Source organism: Suillus discolor (assembly GCF_016758755.1).
Source record: "Suillus discolor strain FC423 chromosome Unknown F5147scaffold_23, whole genome shotgun sequence".
NCBI lineage: Eukaryota > Fungi > Basidiomycota > Agaricomycetes > Boletales > Suillaceae > Suillus > Suillus discolor.
The window spans coordinates 59,412-74,631 of NW_024541270.1; the positions used below are offsets into that span (position 1 = coordinate 59,412).

General features: G+C 48.9%; 7 protein-coding genes across 7 annotated transcripts; 6 read left to right on the forward strand and 1 right to left on the reverse strand.

Moving 5' to 3' along the window:
- Positions 1–1,348: 1,348 nt before the first annotated feature.
- Positions 1,349–2,405, forward strand: F5147DRAFT_691317 (uncharacterized protein). Its single transcript, XM_041437130.1, has 4 exons — positions 1,349–1,562; positions 1,619–1,708; positions 1,765–1,988; positions 2,041–2,405. Exons 1-4 carry the CDS (start codon positions 1,442–1,444, stop codon positions 2,224–2,226), a joined length of 621 nt encoding a protein of 206 aa, XP_041293515.1. The 5' UTR covers positions 1,349–1,441; the 3' UTR covers positions 2,227–2,405.
- F5147DRAFT_691321 (uncharacterized protein) lies at positions 2,402–6,308 on the forward strand. The gene is made up of 10 exons (XM_041437131.1): positions 2,402–2,694; positions 2,744–2,843; positions 2,899–3,146; positions 3,199–4,203; positions 4,255–4,352; positions 4,407–4,596; positions 4,650–5,038; positions 5,090–5,510; positions 5,560–5,728; positions 5,778–6,308. Exons 1-10 carry the CDS (start codon positions 2,476–2,478, stop codon positions 6,164–6,166), a joined length of 3,228 nt encoding a protein of 1,075 aa, XP_041293516.1. The 5' UTR covers positions 2,402–2,475; the 3' UTR covers positions 6,167–6,308.
- Positions 6,293–7,974, forward strand: F5147DRAFT_634921 (uncharacterized protein). Its single transcript, XM_041432874.1, has 3 exons — positions 6,293–6,940; positions 6,991–7,147; positions 7,203–7,974. The coding sequence occupies exons 1-3, from the start codon at positions 6,371–6,373 to the stop codon at positions 7,781–7,783; spliced, it is 1,308 nt and encodes a 435-aa protein (XP_041293517.1). The 5' UTR covers positions 6,293–6,370; the 3' UTR covers positions 7,784–7,974.
- A 1,984-nt stretch (positions 7,975–9,958) lies between these two features.
- On the forward strand, positions 9,959–10,653 carry F5147DRAFT_145508 (uncharacterized protein). The gene is made up of 3 exons (XM_041428258.1): positions 9,959–10,178; positions 10,239–10,407; positions 10,467–10,653. The coding sequence occupies exons 1-3, from the start codon at positions 10,088–10,090 to the stop codon at positions 10,612–10,614; spliced, it is 408 nt and encodes a 135-aa protein (XP_041293518.1). The 5' UTR covers positions 9,959–10,087; the 3' UTR covers positions 10,615–10,653.
- A 446-nt stretch (positions 10,654–11,099) lies between these two features.
- F5147DRAFT_575624 (uncharacterized protein) lies at positions 11,100–11,684 on the forward strand (the record flags this gene model as incomplete). Its single annotated transcript, XM_041431283.1, has 3 exons — positions 11,100–11,422; positions 11,480–11,510; positions 11,562–11,684. The coding sequence occupies 3 exons, from the start codon at positions 11,100–11,102 to the stop codon at positions 11,682–11,684; spliced, it is 477 nt and encodes a 158-aa protein (XP_041293519.1).
- A 20-nt stretch (positions 11,685–11,704) lies between these two features.
- Positions 11,705–13,265, reverse strand: F5147DRAFT_691334 (Rhodanese-like domain-containing protein). Its single transcript, XM_041437132.1, has 7 exons — positions 12,903–13,265; positions 12,804–12,840; positions 12,551–12,747; positions 12,404–12,491; positions 12,050–12,356; positions 11,859–11,999; positions 11,705–11,785 (listed from the first exon to the last, which is right to left on the reverse strand). Exons 1-6 carry the CDS (start codon positions 13,258–13,260, stop codon positions 11,943–11,945), a joined length of 1,044 nt encoding a protein of 347 aa, XP_041293520.1. The 5' UTR covers positions 13,261–13,265; the 3' UTR covers positions 11,705–11,785; positions 11,859–11,942.
- A 115-nt stretch (positions 13,266–13,380) lies between these two features.
- On the forward strand, positions 13,381–15,068 carry F5147DRAFT_797695 (ATPase V1 complex subunit C; the record flags this gene model as incomplete). The annotated part of the gene is made up of 9 exons (XM_041443205.1): positions 13,381–13,512; positions 13,570–13,821; positions 13,872–13,963; positions 14,022–14,120; positions 14,176–14,244; positions 14,294–14,386; positions 14,433–14,526; positions 14,580–14,717; positions 14,768–15,068. The coding sequence occupies 9 exons, from the start codon at positions 13,381–13,383 to the stop codon at positions 14,954–14,956; spliced, it is 1,158 nt and encodes a 385-aa protein (XP_041293521.1). The 3' UTR covers positions 14,957–15,068.
- Positions 15,069–15,220: the final 152 nt, after the last annotated feature.

A 15,220-nucleotide genomic window follows, 5' to 3' on the forward strand; every position in this document is an offset into this window, starting at 1 on the left:
GACCCGTTTTCATTGTAACACTGCCTGGGTTCTACAAACAGACCTCTTTTTCAGGTCCCTTATCATGCGTTCCTCCCGCCTGGCTTATAGTATTATCGGATCAATAGCTGCCTGACGACAGGACTTCTACAGTGTCATCATGCGTCTTTCACAAGTATTTTGGTTTCATGGGTGCGCTTATCAGCGTCGAGACAGTATCCTGTGGGATCTTCGTTACCAGTCGTGAACTACATCACCGCAGTGATTGCACGTACCCGCGTTTGTCTCTACCCCCAAGTGGACAAGAGAGAAGGAGAATTTGATGCATATCTGGACGACGCAACCAATCTGTGCAGTGATAGCGGATTTTGAGTGAGTGCAGAGAGGACCCCCGATAATCCTTATTAAGGACTGCCTAGGTCAGGCCCAGGGGTGGACAGTTTGGGGGTGGTTTGGAGATGGATGTTGGGGAGGCATTCTTGTGACCCCCTCCGGAGGTTCACTTTCTTCGGTAGAAGCTTTTCGAAGTCTTCGTCATGATCGGATTCCACTGAGTCTTGAGTGCTTAAATCCGGGTGATGGCAATAAATTCAATGATGATAGTCACTTCCCGTCTTTCGATCGATACAAAGTCAAAGATTGAAAACCAGTGTTATTATGAACTAATCTGAATATGATTTAACGAGTCTACAATAAATGTTCTGCGGTCGAGTACTAAATTTCCGTTCGGCCGACAATATTTCCAACATGTGACGAAAAAATCCTACGCCGGAGGGGTGGACCTGGGAGAAGCCTCCAAGACCCCCCAGGTTATAAGTGGCCTGGGAGCAGCCCTAGCGATGAATTTCGCCCTCTCCTGAGGTGAATTGAGGACAGTACTTAGTATGGATTACCAGGGGTCCTGTGCAGAGCCGTTCCGACGACTGGGCGCATATTATTGTCATGGACCAGGAACACGATAGACCCTGCGTTGGGATTTCAGCCTTTTAAAGACAGTGTGCATGACCACGGTGGCATACGATGACATGAACGTGATGTGCTGTCTCGGAGAAGACCGCGAGGAAAATGGAGACGAGAGGAACCCCTGCTTACACTGATGCGAGTAGAAGTGCCTACATTAAGTCGCCGGAAATGTAAACTCAACCCTGAAATGCGAGTGAACACGAGCTCAAGTGGGAGACATCACTAATGGAGCATTGCTTAGACCAGAATTAGGTCCTGGGATGCCTGGCAAATTTAAATCTGAACCAGCTATCATAACGTTGGGCTGCCATGCATGGGTCATCGGGCTAGCTACCGATTCAAAAAGCCTAGGAACCGGTTCGGAAACAAGAGCAAATAAGTGTGAAAAACTTTTTCGTACCTCAACCTTAAATACGAGAAGGAGCGGACAGCGCTGAATAAACTGGAAGCAGGCTTTGAATTCTTTCTTGCGAGTCTAGTCTCTTCAATCATCGTAAAAATGATTCTCCCCTTCATTGCTGCCGCCGCCGTCCTTGCCACAGCTGTACAAGCCCACTTCCAGATGCAATATCCTATTCCACGAGGTCCTTTCGTCGAAGACTCAGAACCAACGTTCTGCGGTGAGTGTAACATAGTCTAGGCGTCTGTGTAAATTGCTTCATCTGATTTTACGTAGACGGTTACAACGATGCTGTAAATAACCGTACCGTATTCCCCTTTAGTAACGGGATCATCAACATGAACAGCGAACATCCGTTGTGGACAGGTAGGTAAAGGGAAGCTGCCCTTTCTTTGCAGAAGTTTGATCATTTACAAATACAGCGGAGGTCCTCATCTCGACATATGAAGACCCAAATAACTTTAGCGATTTTAATTCTAGCTCTGGTTATCAGGTTGTAGTTCCATTCTTCCAGCAAAGCGGGGAGGGATTGTACTGTTTCCCTATCGATATTGCTGCTGCAGCAGTGAATGTGTCAGGAATTCAAGATGGCGCGAATGTTACCATCCAGGTTCTCTTTAATGGCGGTGACGGTAATCTCTACCAGGTAGGCAGTTATTTTTTTATGAATATGATTATTGAAACGAACATTGTGACAGTGTGCAGACTTAACTTTATCTGCTAACTTGACGGTTCCGCCGGCTAACGCCTCGTCCGGTTGCACGAACGTATCATCTTCTACGACTTCTACTAAGAGCAGTGCTGGTAAAGGGGTAGAAGTTGGAACAGGAATCATCGTTGCAGGAGTGCTTAGCATGGCGATGATGCTACTTTCTGCTCTGTGAAAGGGTAGTAAACGGCATCTTCTCGAGCAGTGTGCTTCAGCACTGCTTTTATGTGTCCGTCTGACGAGGCCAGATCTCAATGGCCCACGTAATTTCAATTGAATTCAAGTTTACATAAACTCAACTCCGGCTTGTGCTTATGTAATTTATATTGGATGACTAATCCACGTCCATTGAAAGATATGTTTTGAGCGCAACTCCAGCAAACCTAGACCAAGCAACTTCCCTCTTGTTTCTCACCACAACATCATGTCCGGTCTAGATGATGACTACGACATACAGGATCCAATTCAACAGGAAAATGAAGAGGAGGATAATGAGCAGCAGTCACAACCAAGGGCGAATGAGAAGTCTCGAGGATCCATTTATGACGCATTAGATGACGAGGACGAAGAAGAGGAAGACGAGGATGATGAGGATGAGGAAGACGAGGAACCTGGAAGGGAACGTGGGCGAAAGCGCGCAAAGGTCCGTGCCCTTGTTGACCTGCGCCGCTGTGTGTATTAATCCATCGCAGCACCGGCACAGACGCAGTGCTGTGAATCGTTTCCTTGATGTCGAGGCCGAAGTCGATACCGAGGAGGAGGAAGAGGAGGAGGAAGATGAGGCAGGTGGAGGTATGAGTCATTTTGCTAACTCGTTCACGCTCCCATACATAACTCATCATCCTAGATGAGTTTATTGCAGATATTGGGCCAGAGGGTGATGAAGATGACGTGAATAGACGCGCAGCGGTCAATGCGCGGCTGGACAGGCGAGAAAGGGAGCTGAATGATCAAGATCTGGCTAAAATTGCTCAGAATCTCCACGAGCGCTATGGTCGAGCAGCAGTGCGGTACACGGGAGACATGAATGAAGTGCCGCAGCGCCTGCTGATGCCATCCGTGCATGATGCAAGCTTATGGCAAGTTCGAGTCAAGGTGAGTTTCTCGGGGATTCTTCCTGATTACTGAGGCTTGAATTACGTGGCAGCCTGGTCGCGAACGCGACATTGTCTTTAGTCTCATGAGGAAAGCAATTGATCTCGAGTATACCGCTCAGCCTCTCTCGATCCTATCTGCATTCCAACGTGACTCGCTTCCCGGTATGGTATACGTCGAAGCTCGGAGTGCCCAGCAGGTCAACCAGGCTTGCAAGGGTCTTGTCGGCGTGTATCCGAGTCGCGGCATTGTGCTGGTCCCTATCGAGGAAATGGCTAGCTTACTGCAAATAAAGAAGCAAGACCTCACCGTGACTCCCGGAAGCTGGGTGCGCATTAAGCGTGGCAAGTACCAAGGTGATCTTGCACAGGTTATGGACATCACGGAGAACGGCGAGGACGTTGGACTCAAATTCATTCCGCGTATCGACCTGAACCCACGGGACGAAGCCAACGTTGACGGTCGGAAGCGCAAGAAGGCTAGTACTGGGTTGACGACGATGCGACCGCCACAACGGTTCTTCAACTACGAGGAGGTCGTCAAGGTTTACGGGCGCAAACAGGTCTCAAAGCGGAACCAGGTTTACGTCTTCCAGAATGACACATACAAAGACGGGTTCATCGAGAAGGACTTCAAGCTTAATGCTCTGCAGCTAGATAACGTCAACCCGACACTGGACGAGATCACGAAGTTCAGCCGAGGGCAGGATGGTGCCGATAACGAAAATCCGGTGGATCTGTCGATCATTGCGGAGGCGTCACGGAAAGCTGCCATTGCCGTGCTGCAGCCCGGTGATCATGTCGAGGTGTTCGAGGGCGAGCAATCTGGTGTCTACGGTGTCGTCGATTCGATCAATCAAGATGTCGTGACCGTCACAGCTATTGGTGTTGATATCGATGGTCAGAAGGTGGATGTTCCTGCGCGCAGCGTGCGGAAACGCTTCAAACCAGGTGACCATGTCAAGGTAATGACTGGGCAGAACGCAGACGAGACGGGGCTTGTCATCTCGGTAACAGACAACGTGGTGACTTTCCTATCAGATATGTCAATGCAAGAAGTAATTGAGGTTTCGTTAACTCTTATTTGATTGATATTAATACCCTCGCAGGTTTCCGTATTCTCCAAAGATCTGCGTGAGGCCGCCGAAGTCGGTTCTGGAACCAACGTTGTTGGCAACTACGAATTGCACGACTTGGTCCAGCTCGAGTAAGCCGATCACCCGGCATCCCTGTATGTATTTATCTAATTATTGGTGTACAGCTTGCAAACTGTCGGTGTCATTTTCAAAACCGAGCGAGACTCCTTCCGTGTTCTTGACCAGAATGGTCAAGTACGATTGGTGCAACCTCACCAAATCTCGATGCGGCGGAACTCTGACCGTGCCATTGCCACGGACTCTGAAGGTCACGAACTTCGTGTACAAGACAATGTCAAGGAGATTGAAGGGGAGGTCAGTCCCTTCTCGTAGCATCTAACAATCCCGCGGTTTCAACGTTTTTATAGGCTCGTAAAGGCCGAGTGTTGCACATTCACCAGTCATTCTTCGCCTTCCTACACAACAGGGACATCATCGAAAATGGCGGCGTATTCGTAACCCGGTGTCGCTCCCTATCATCGCTCGCTCCAAAGGGTAACCTCGTCAAGCCAGGGATGGACTTAGGCAAGATGAATCCCACCGCTGCTGGCGGTGCTCAAGGTGGCATGGTTGGCTCTGGTGCAATGGGGCGCGGGCCACGAGACCGTGACATTGGCGCAGTCATAACAGTCGTCAAAGGCAATCACAAGGGTTACAATGGTATCATCAAAGACATTAACGGTACCCTGGCGCGCGTAGAGCTAAATACTGGCAATAAAGTTATTACCATCGAAAAACAAAAGCTGTATCGGAGACTGTGAGACATTTGCTGTCTGTCGGTGTTTCTCCTGCTTACCTCTAATTACAGTCCGGATGGCAAACTTCAGCCACTTAGTGCGCCCTACCATCAACAAGGCCAACAACGAAATATGGGTCCCCCAGCCGGAGTGCCCAGCCGGACTCCGAATCCATATACTGCTAGCCGTACCCCTGGTTGGGGGGGTCGGACTCCAAACCCATTTGCCAGTGGGGATGGCAAGACACCTGCATGGAACGCCTCGTCACGAACGCCTAATCCATATGTTACTGATGGCGGCAAAACCCCCGCATGGAATGCCTCGTCACGGACGCCGAATCCATACGCTGGTGGTGGTGATGGTGGTAAAACTCCGGCATGGAATGCGTCCTCGCGGACACCGAATCCCTATAGTGAGCCATCGTGGGGATCAGGCGGCTGGGGTGGTAGTGCATCGCCTGCACGTCCAGCAGACTCGAGCTGGTCGTCTTGGGTGAGTTCCTCTTGAGCTTCAATCTGATTTCGGACTTATGAGCAATCAGAACGCACCAACGCCAGCCGCTGCAGCAACCCCTGGGTTCTTATCTGCACCGACCCCTGCTGCCTACACAGGTGCACCTACACCAGCAGGCATTATGAATGACCCTGGTTCAATGTCTGCACCTACTCCAGGTGTTTCGGGTAATGAAGATGACCATGACTCGGACTTCGGTACGCATGATCAAAACAATTGAATGCCTTCTATTTACACAAGGAATAGGTTTGGTGCTACGTGACCCTTTGATCGCGAACAAAAAAGTGGTGGTGGAGATCCGAGGCTCGGAAGATGCAGGATGGCTCGACGGAGATTTGGAGCTCAAGAGGGGTTATGTCTCCTCAGCCTTTGCGTCCTTGTCTGAGATCACAGCACTGTTCCACCCTCTGGATTCGCCAGGGAGCCCTCCGGTTCACGTACCGACAATCTACCTTCAGCCTGTCCAGCCAGAGGAGGTAGAAGATCATGCTCTCGTTTTGCGCGGAAATCACAAAGGCAAGCATGTTGTCTTAAGAGAAAGTGCAGGACATGGAGTTTGGAAGGTGTCACAGTTCCAGGACCCGGAGGCATTCTCAATTGACGAGGAGTTATTGGTGAAACTTTACCACATTTGATTGAGGATATGTTGTTTTCACTCTAGTTGTTTTGCTGTTGCACTGGTTCCATCTTGTATAATTCCATTTTTGTCTCAGACAATAAAAATGAGTGATCTAGTAATAGATAGACCAAACACGTGTACTCTAGAGTGGCGTCAGCAGCAGTGCTTGAGAACATTACTAGTACTTCTACAGCCTGAGCTCTGGCTCTAGTTACTAGCCATGGAATCCAACCCATCAATTAGCATATCGACAATACGAACTTTGCACGTTCCTCAAGAAGTATTGGAGAATATCCCAGGACATTCCCAGCCGTCATCACCACGGTCAAGCGCCCTAGCGACTTCCCCAAACAGCCCTTCTGAGTCGGTATCCTCATTACCTTCCGTCGGCTCTTCATTCTTCTTTTCTTCCGCGGCTGCCAGTCCACCGCGCTTCCAGCCTCAGTCTAATCACTATGCACGGGATTCTAGTACACAGGGGCTTATCATACCGTCTCTGACCCTACCAGCTCCATTGCGTTGTCCCACTCCTTTTGGAAAAACCCTTGGAGACCTGAGGTTGCTAGTCGTAGGAAATGGTGCTGATGACCGTGAGCTGGTATCCAATATACTCTTGGACGACAACGAAGATGTTGTGGATATTAGTGGATGGGAGGATTTCGAATACGGTTCGATTTTAAGAGCATCCACAGATTGGATCGAGCATCGAGATGCCCACGGACTTGAGAAGTTCGAACCTGCAAAGAATGTCGAGATAATATCCATCGCACGACACGAGTTCGATGATAATGTACGTCATAATATGCGTGGTGACTCGACTCAAGTTAACCTCCCCCCCAGTTAACGAAATCTTCCATATTACCTGTTATCCAGTCGCCATTTCACTCAGTATCTGAATTAATTGATCCCCGATGTCAGGCATCTGCTGCTCTGGCTAACTTAATTGCATCACCGTGGTCGCCATTGCATACCGCGCTCATTATCCTATCCAGCTCAGGTGAATATCAATTCCATGCACTGTGGCTGCTACTTCTGACTTTTGCATTATACAGGCCCGTCTACTTCTGAAGATGGCCCCATCGACTTACTTACTCCACATATCCCTGTCATACTCATGCGTCGTGGTCCAGATCATACACATTTCCCTTCGCGCCCCCACATGTCTTCATTCAGGCCACGTTCAACAGCTGCTCTTCGGAATGGCCTTTTTCGCTCACCAGAGACGCTTTCTTCACTACGATTTGAGGCGGCGGAGCGCTTCCTTCGCTGGCGTGAAGTCGAGTGCGCCGTAGAGGGAATAAACGCCTCCCATCGAGAAACTGTTTCCCTGTCTTCCAACGCACCTTTATGGAACAAGGCGAAATGGGAAGCAGAATGGGGATCTCGATTGTCCCAGGATGTCGCTATCTCTTGCGAGCGCGAAGACCCCGTGAGGGTTCCAGAGCAGCAGTGCTTTGATCCACTGCACTTATCATCACTAATTTCGTTCTCTTTGTGCCTCCTTGATCCTGCGACGAAATTGCTCAGCAGGAGCGTTTCTACGTTTGTCGATAAGTTGGCAGACAGCCAGGTCAGGATAGCAATGGTGGGCAGTTTATGTTTGGGAATTGGGATCGGGATGATGATACGATGAGGGACGGCATTTCAGAAGGCAGTTAGTTTGTCATGAGGAGCGTGCGTTCGCTTGATTCTCGTACACATATTTGCGTTAAATCGTAATATCCGGTTCATTTTACTATTACTTACTTACTGCGCATCTATTAGTGGTAGTTGGAGTGCACGATTCAGAGACAAATCAGCGCGATTCAGAGGGGGTTCAGCGATTCAGTGCGCGATCTGGAGACAACTCAATTTTCGAACCGCGTGAAAATTGCTGGGCAGAGGCACTCGAGAACAGGGTGCTTAATTAGGGGGAGTATTCGTTCTGAACTGCAAGATTAGATTTGCGAACATATTCATGGTTCTGTATTCTCCTCCAATAGTCAGAACTCCAATGAACGGACCACGTTGTGGCACACATCATAGTACGAACTCAAGGACGTAAACGATCATCCACATGTCATCCCGCCGACTTTACTTGACACCAAGGTGAGCGATAAGGGGTCTGCCTTGGCATGCGGTGACAGTGATCATAGTTGCAGCGCGGATGCGACGCTGAAGGCGATGATGTAAAGCTGGAGCTTAAACCGATATTTCAAATGTCACGGTGAATATAACCAAATGCGAGTGGATACACTTGATGTCGGGGAGTTTACAACGATCAAGTTGGAGAGGTCAGCACCGCACCAACCGCTGCGAGTAGACACTGATTGGGGCGTAAATTTGCAGGAAGGCTGTTGCAAGTGGTGTATCTGTGGGCTTATCGACTGACTGGAAAAAAATTGTCCAGGTAGGCCTCGGCAAAGATAAGGCTACTTTGTGTGCCTCGGGTATTGCAGATTGTGCCAACACGATGGCGTGCATGATTGGCGAAGTGGAGCATGGAGGATTACCGATATGCCACGTTTAATCAGGATGGCATACCGCCGTATTTGCCTTACGCGAAAGAGAGTAAATCGTTGAACCGCTGCAGAGCCATGAACAAAAACAAATGGTGGAGCCATTTCCCGTTCCGGGAGCCGCGGCAAAGAGCTCACTAGCGTAAAGTCACTGTAGATCATAAGCATGCATATCCTGCATTTTCCCGACAAGCGATAGATATTGAAGTTGCCGTTGATTAGTACCATCGGAATATCACACATATAAGCACTGACCACCGAGATTATTAGGTCCAGGAACTTCCGGCCCATGATACCGAATGACTGTATCATTCCCTCCATTTTACCGCGTAAAAAGTGAGGCCGAGGTGCGTAGAGCACCCTCCAACGTGTGAGAATACCTCAGCAAAAAATGCATAATGTAGAACGAGGATGTCTTGCCTGTCGCCGCGTTCTGGTGCAGCATGTCGGTTCTGATAAGTTTTATCGAAGAAAACGTCAAACAGCACGAAATTGCCGCTGCCCTGATCGCCTTCCTCTGTCGGTGTGCCTCATGTATGAGTCGGTACTAGGAATCGGAGAATAGATAAGGTAGATGAGTCTGTTCTGAAGCAATTTTTAATGCATGAGGCCCTGTTGGTGGATAGTAGGTAAGTACCGTAATACCCTGTAGCACCGCGGTACTTAAAGTCTCGGTCATTTTGAAGGCTCCCACTGCATCCTCCGAACCTAACAGATATAAACAACGTCGGCGAGCTCATTGCTATGTACACGGCGAGACTGAACTCTCAGGCTTTATATAAAAGCCCTTTATCCAAGCTCCGCGGTTTGATTCTACTATCTTAACAAGTGGATCCAGTGCTCTTCTCTGTAAACCAGTGTCTGTCCAGGGTGTATAATCATGATCACCTTATCGTGCCTCTCATTCCCGGCAGTATGCGAAATTTTCATATCGAAGCAATCTCGTCGAAAGTAATCCCTGGTAATTCTGGCTTCATTCGTATGAGAATCACATGCCCGAGCACTGCCCGAGAAGATCTTGCGCAACCCTGCGGCATGGTCGGATATTCACTGGGCACCCGTCCTCGGCTACGCATTCAAATTCCAATGACGCTTCAAACGTTCGTGCACGGGGATCCGATATCAGTATCACTCATCAGCATGACACTTTCGAAGAATACTCCCAAGACACGGGCCGTTAGGTGCAGTGAAGGTTCCTATCTCGTGATGACAGCCCCATCATGCTTCGAGCGCCTTGTCTCGGCCTCATTTGATCTTATCTGGGCCGTGACGAAATCAGCTAGACTTATTCATGCTTAGCCGTCTGTCGCGCAGTCAGCGCCCTTACCGACCGAGTGGCAGTGCCGAGCAAGGTCTTATATCAATCCGAACAGCGTTTTCCTCATGTTAGAGCGTCTGTCAAAGGCATCGGGGTTACGTTGACCTACTTCGCCGCAGCCATGAAGTGGTTCTGTCGAAAGAACGAGCAATCTTGGGAGGTTGTCGGTTGCGAGTGTATCGATCCTGTGCCAATGATCGATGATGGCGATGGTGCGTTGGTTTGGTTCTGGGCCTGTGAATCATTTCGCATCAAGCTACTCCCCATCCTAGAGCTCGATATCTTGCGTGTCACAGATACGGACACGTGTGGCACATACATCTTTGACCTCGGGAAGCGTTCACCCCAAGGTTCTGATTACTGTAGAGCAGTGCTTTTCGCCAGGCAACAGTTGTTTCAAGAGATTGTGAAGAACAGTTACAACATGTTATTGTTGGAAGGGTGAGTGATTCGAGTGTATACGGCATTAAGAAGTCGCCTGATTACACCTTCAATGACAGCTGGACGCTAACTCTTTACCGCAAGGGAAAGTCACATCGTATAGAGGTACAATATGCAGGACGACCAGCATACGTGTCAGGCAAAGCGCCACCGTTCCGCCCTCCACCATTCATGGCCGTCTTGGAGTCGCAGCATCTTTTTTCGTAATTTATTGTCCACAACTGTATCTGCCGCCGAGAGTCCAGGCCATCATATATTTATCCCATCGTGTATTTTTCTCTGCCTCATGCTGTCCTACCACATCTTTGACATCCTAATTCGTACATCCTTGCTCTACACGCCTGCTGGTCGTAAGGAACATGACGCACCATATCCAGAAATGAAGGTCTTCGCAAGATGTGACGATCCCAGAGGACTAAGGGGTATCAGCGATTCATCGTGCATTACCTCAAGCAATTTGCAAATGTAAACTCTTAATTTTGGTGGCCCCTCGTGGTAGGGTTCTTGCCATCAGTGGGACACCTCGGAAAGCGGAAAGGCCCAAACCAGCCATAATTCAGTTCGGCCACTGGCACGTATATAATCCAACCGCGTCACAGAATGGCGCCGTAACTATCAACACTCAAATAACTGCTCTCCCACTTCTCTCAGTCTTTATGACTATCAAGAACATCTTTTCTCCACCAACTCTCATGGTCCGAGTCTGCAACCGCGCCTTAACCGACTTCTGTCATAATCATTTTGGTATACAGATACATCACGGCCCCACAAGTCATGCACTGGAGACAGAACGCGTCGAGAGCTCGTCCGGGCCTGCGCGCACACACCCATGTTTAGCAGATTTGAAACCAACAATCGTTGGTCCTAGGGTAGAACACAAGGACGAGTTCACCTGCAAAGGAGGTGTTGATGCTGGAAGACTCGTCAATCTAGCTCGTAAGGGTTTGTATTCGACAGCAAAGGAGATGGGTGGTAATGTTCTCCTGGAAGAAAAGTTAGCACATCCTCTATCTTTGTTCCATTCGCTGCTAACCTACGCCATTAGATGGGACTGCGAGATTCGGCATCCTAGATACCAGCGCCGCGACCAATTCAAGGTCACAGTGAGTGTTCCGTTCCGTGTCAATTAGTAACAAGATCGATCCTTCCTATAGATTCATTATTCAGCCACGGTGGCTCGATCATGCTGGCCTGATGCACAGAGACCTGTTGAAATTGAAGCAGCCAAAGGTATCAAGGGATTAATGACTGTTATAGATCGTCATCCGGAATTTTGAGAAATTTTTTGTTGTTAATCCACGGACAGCATGGGTCATCATTGAATAATGTATTCTTAGCCGAGAGGATTCGGCAAATCACTGTATACCTTAGGTCAACACTAATAGCAGGGAAACATGGGGATAGAAGATAGTTATGTAGCACCACATTAGTAGTTCATGTATATGACGTACCAGCACAATGGCATATACTTGATTTCGATACGAACACACTTCAAGGTCTTCGATATTTGTGGCATGGGTCAAAAATGGAAAAATTCAGTTTGCCGCCTTCTCGATCTTGCTAGATGCCCGGCTCGCATATCCGGTCCAAGACTGGCAAATATTAATAACCTGCAAAAAATCTCGGGTAGATCATGGCTCACCTCATCATACAATGCCACATTTTGGACACCCAATAACTTCAGTCCCAACCAGAGGACCCCCGCAGTCATACCACTTCCACAAGATGTGGTGATTGGTCGCTTGCCTTGGATGACGGCTTCCGCGTGATCGCCTACGTGGCTCACTAATGCATTCCGTAATTCGGGAAGGGATAGGAAGGTGGAGTACTGCACGGAAGAATTAGGAATAGTACGAGTTTGCAGGAATGCAGTGAATGGCAGGGAAAACGAATGAGGAATGTGACCGGATGATAAGCCAGCCCGCGGTTCTGACTCTGTGCCTAGGAATCTACGAGCGTAAGGAGCCGTAAGCTTCGTCCGTAAAGGTCTGCTCACCGACCACGGGAACGAGCGTCAACAACAAGCTCGACGGCTGAGTCCGAGTGAAGATCCGTAAATGAGTTTGACACCATTTGATCGTAGGCTGTTGGAGGCCGCAAGCTTGGACGACATTGGAGGATAGCGAACATGAAGTCAACTCACACCGTATCATTCCCTTATCGAAGACAGGAGTGGGATAAACGGATTTCCTTGCACGAACCGGCGGCTTAGCCTCAATTGGAAAACCCTCTGCCTCCCAACGTGGCAGACCTCCGTCGAGGACACTAGATTTCTCGTGGCCAAACGCTCTAAACATGAAGAGTGCACGTGGTGATGAAAATACTCCATGCGTATCATATCTGCGCAATAATATGGTTCAAAAGTATGCTTTGATGGGAGAAGTGTGAAACCGCACAAAATTACATGAGAAGTGGGGTCGATTCCGAATTCCTCTGTTGTGGAAAAAAAGAGGATTAGGCAATATCATTCCAGTCTCCAAGGCAGTTGGTCATACCGCAGACATCGGTAAAGTGACGTTCACTCGGAATCATATGTTTAAGACCGAGATCATGGGGAGAGGACACCTCATCCAGGTCTAAAAACTGTGCACCAGGGATGCGCTTCTCTTGAAATTCTTCGTTGGCCTTCCGCGGCGAATTGGGCATGAACCAGCTAGAGTCCAGGATCGATATCTGTTTGGTGGCACTATCAGTAGGAGATTCAGAAAGAAGCAGTTGCTGCAGCTGCGATGGTGATAACAACAATGGCGTCGACATTGATCTTGAAAAGGCCCTCTTCACCGTCAAGGAAGCTATCGGAAAGCGTTTCCCAGCTGCATTCACGCCATTCCGTGTCAGCAAGGCCAGCAACATGGCAGTTGAAATTTAAAGAATAATTTTTTGAATTTCCACACTTGATTTCACCATGTAAGTCCATATTGGGCGGTACTCATTAGGTGCTGACCGTTTCCGTCGGTTCACCAAAAGGACGACATGCCATCCGACCAAAGCACTTGGTTGATCGCAGTACCGCAGGACGGCGATTCCGAGGGTCTCCTACCAGAAATCACAAACAAGCTCCCTCAGCCTACGAGAGTAGCAGAACTTGGCATTCCCTCATTCAAGGTCTTCATTTCGTACTCATCGGGGCAAGGACCAGGCATCTCATGAATCGTCGTGTAGACAGGGACATTAGACTCCCTGATCGCCTTGTCAGAGGAGCTGCCAAAACAAGACGCGTTCTTTACGGCGACAGTCGCAAAGATTGTGGATACACTCCGCAACTTGCTGAACAACGACCCGGCCAAGCTTGCTCAGCATGTCCTTGTAAATGAGCGCACCGTCGACTCCTACGTACTTGGGGGTTGGAAATGGAACGACAGTCGATACGGGGTACAACGAAGTCTGCGGGAAATGGTTGACGTCCTGAACAAGGTACTTGCCGTGCATCGTTCCTGCAGGGGAGGTACTCATTTACGCCCAAGGAAATGGCGTCCATAGACAATGTGATGAAGGCCAAACTAAACAACTACAATCTCGTGAAGGGCTCCCTAGTTCAGATGCAGCGTAAGAAAACGTGAACACGAACTCAAACACATAGCCATCCATGCAGCACTAACCACTCCTCAACACAGCGGGAACCTCTCTATACGATCGCTCGTCGGCCTAGTATCCAAAGAGGACGTCATCCAGGACTCAGAATATATGGAAACATGCCTGGTTGCCGTACCAAAGTGGGTACTCCTACATGAACGCTTGTTGACTTGAGCAATAAAATATTCACCCCAGAATCCTCGCAAAGGAATGGAACTTGAAGTACGAGCGACTGACTAATATGGTCGTTCCCCGTTCGTCATCGTATGTACCATCAATACCTCTGCGCAAAGGCTCACATACCTCCTAAAAGACTCATAGCATCAGACAGCGAATACACCCTCTTCGGCGTAGTCATCTTCAAACGCGTACACGACCAGTTCGTCCAGAAATGTCGTGAAAACAAGTACGTCCACCCCACCGTACTCGCACCCGCAATAACACCCCACCAGGTTCATTGTCCGCGAGTTTATTTACTCAGAAGAACAAATAGCCAAAGAAGGAGAAGACCTAGAGGTAGCGGACACAACAGAGAAAGAGCTCTGGGTAAGAGCCCGCCATCACCATCAGCAACCCCCTTGTTCTCACCGCCTCCACAGACCGAACTTTTAAGATTATCTCGGACGTATTTCTCTGAGTCTTTCCAGGTCTTCTTGCATCTAAAGATCCTTCGGTTATTTGTCGAGAGCGTGCTTCGGTACGGTCTACCCGCAAATTACGTTGGCTTCGCTATCAGAGTGCGTTGTGTACCTCGGACTCATTCGCTTCCATTTACAATAAATCACAGCCCGAGCCAAAGTACACCAAGAAGACCCTTTCAGTACTCACGAACCACCTCAGCTACCTCAGTCCCCGCTCCTCGGGCCGTGCCCAGAAACACGGCACAGCCGACGAGTTCGCAGGAGAGTACCAGTCCTTGATGGAACAGGAATTCTTTGATTTCGTCTTGTACGAGGTACCATGGATCGTGCTCTAATAATCAATGTTCCCCCCGAGAACCAAGTTAAATAGTTCTATTAGTGGAAGGATAACAATATGACCAGCCCACTACTGTAGAAATATCATTCGATATAATGTACAAAGAACCGGGAGCGAGCGAGCAGCAACCACGTATAGGACACAGAGCAGCGGAACCGATAAACAAGTAGATCGATGATTGTAGATAAGAAAGGACAAGGAAAAAAAAACAACATCATTGAATGTGGGTTCGGTTGTGTGATATCAGTCATGATGAGTGCGA

Excerpts from the sequence above, each read along its gene's own strand:
- F5147DRAFT_634921 (XM_041432874.1), top strand. The coding sequence starts at position 6,371 with ATGGAATCCAACCCATCAATTAGCATATCGACAATACGAACTTTGCAC. Across the intron at positions 6,941-6,990 it reads GACACGAGTTCGATGATAAT|TTAACGAAATCTTCCATATT; the intron begins GTACGTCATAAT and ends CCTCCCCCCCAG. Across the intron at positions 7,148-7,202 it reads CATTATCCTATCCAGCTCAG|GCCCGTCTACTTCTGAAGAT; the intron begins GTGAATATCAAT and ends TGCATTATACAG.
- F5147DRAFT_691334 (XM_041437132.1), bottom strand. The coding sequence starts at position 13,260 with ATGTTGCTGGCCTTGCTGACACGGAATGGCGTGAATGCAGCTGGGAAA. Across the intron at positions 12,841-12,902 it reads TCACTTTACCGATGTCTGCG|AGGAATTCGGAATCGACCCC; the intron begins GTATGACCAACT and ends TTTCCACAACAG. Across the intron at positions 12,357-12,403 it reads GACGCTCGTTCCCGTGGTCG|ATTCCTAGGCACAGAGTCAG; the intron begins GTGAGCAGACCT and ends TTACGCTCGTAG.
- F5147DRAFT_145508 (XM_041428258.1), top strand. The coding sequence starts at position 10,088 with ATGAAGTGGTTCTGTCGAAAGAACGAGCAATCTTGGGAGGTTGTCGGT. Across the intron at positions 10,179-10,238 it reads AATGATCGATGATGGCGATG|AGCTCGATATCTTGCGTGTC; the intron begins GTGCGTTGGTTT and ends TCCCCATCCTAG. Across the intron at positions 10,408-10,466 it reads AACATGTTATTGTTGGAAGG|CTGGACGCTAACTCTTTACC; the intron begins GTGAGTGATTCG and ends CTTCAATGACAG.
- F5147DRAFT_691321 (XM_041437131.1), top strand. The coding sequence starts at position 2,476 with ATGTCCGGTCTAGATGATGACTACGACATACAGGATCCAATTCAACAG. Across the intron at positions 2,695-2,743 it reads GTGGGCGAAAGCGCGCAAAG|CACCGGCACAGACGCAGTGC; the intron begins GTCCGTGCCCTT and ends AATCCATCGCAG. Across the intron at positions 4,353-4,406 it reads CACGACTTGGTCCAGCTCGA|CTTGCAAACTGTCGGTGTCA; the intron begins GTAAGCCGATCA and ends ATTGGTGTACAG.
- F5147DRAFT_691317 (XM_041437130.1), top strand. The coding sequence starts at position 1,442 with ATGATTCTCCCCTTCATTGCTGCCGCCGCCGTCCTTGCCACAGCTGTA. Across the intron at positions 1,563-1,618 it reads CTCAGAACCAACGTTCTGCG|ACGGTTACAACGATGCTGTA; the intron begins GTGAGTGTAACA and ends GATTTTACGTAG. Across the intron at positions 1,709-1,764 it reads CGAACATCCGTTGTGGACAG|CGGAGGTCCTCATCTCGACA; the intron begins GTAGGTAAAGGG and ends TTACAAATACAG.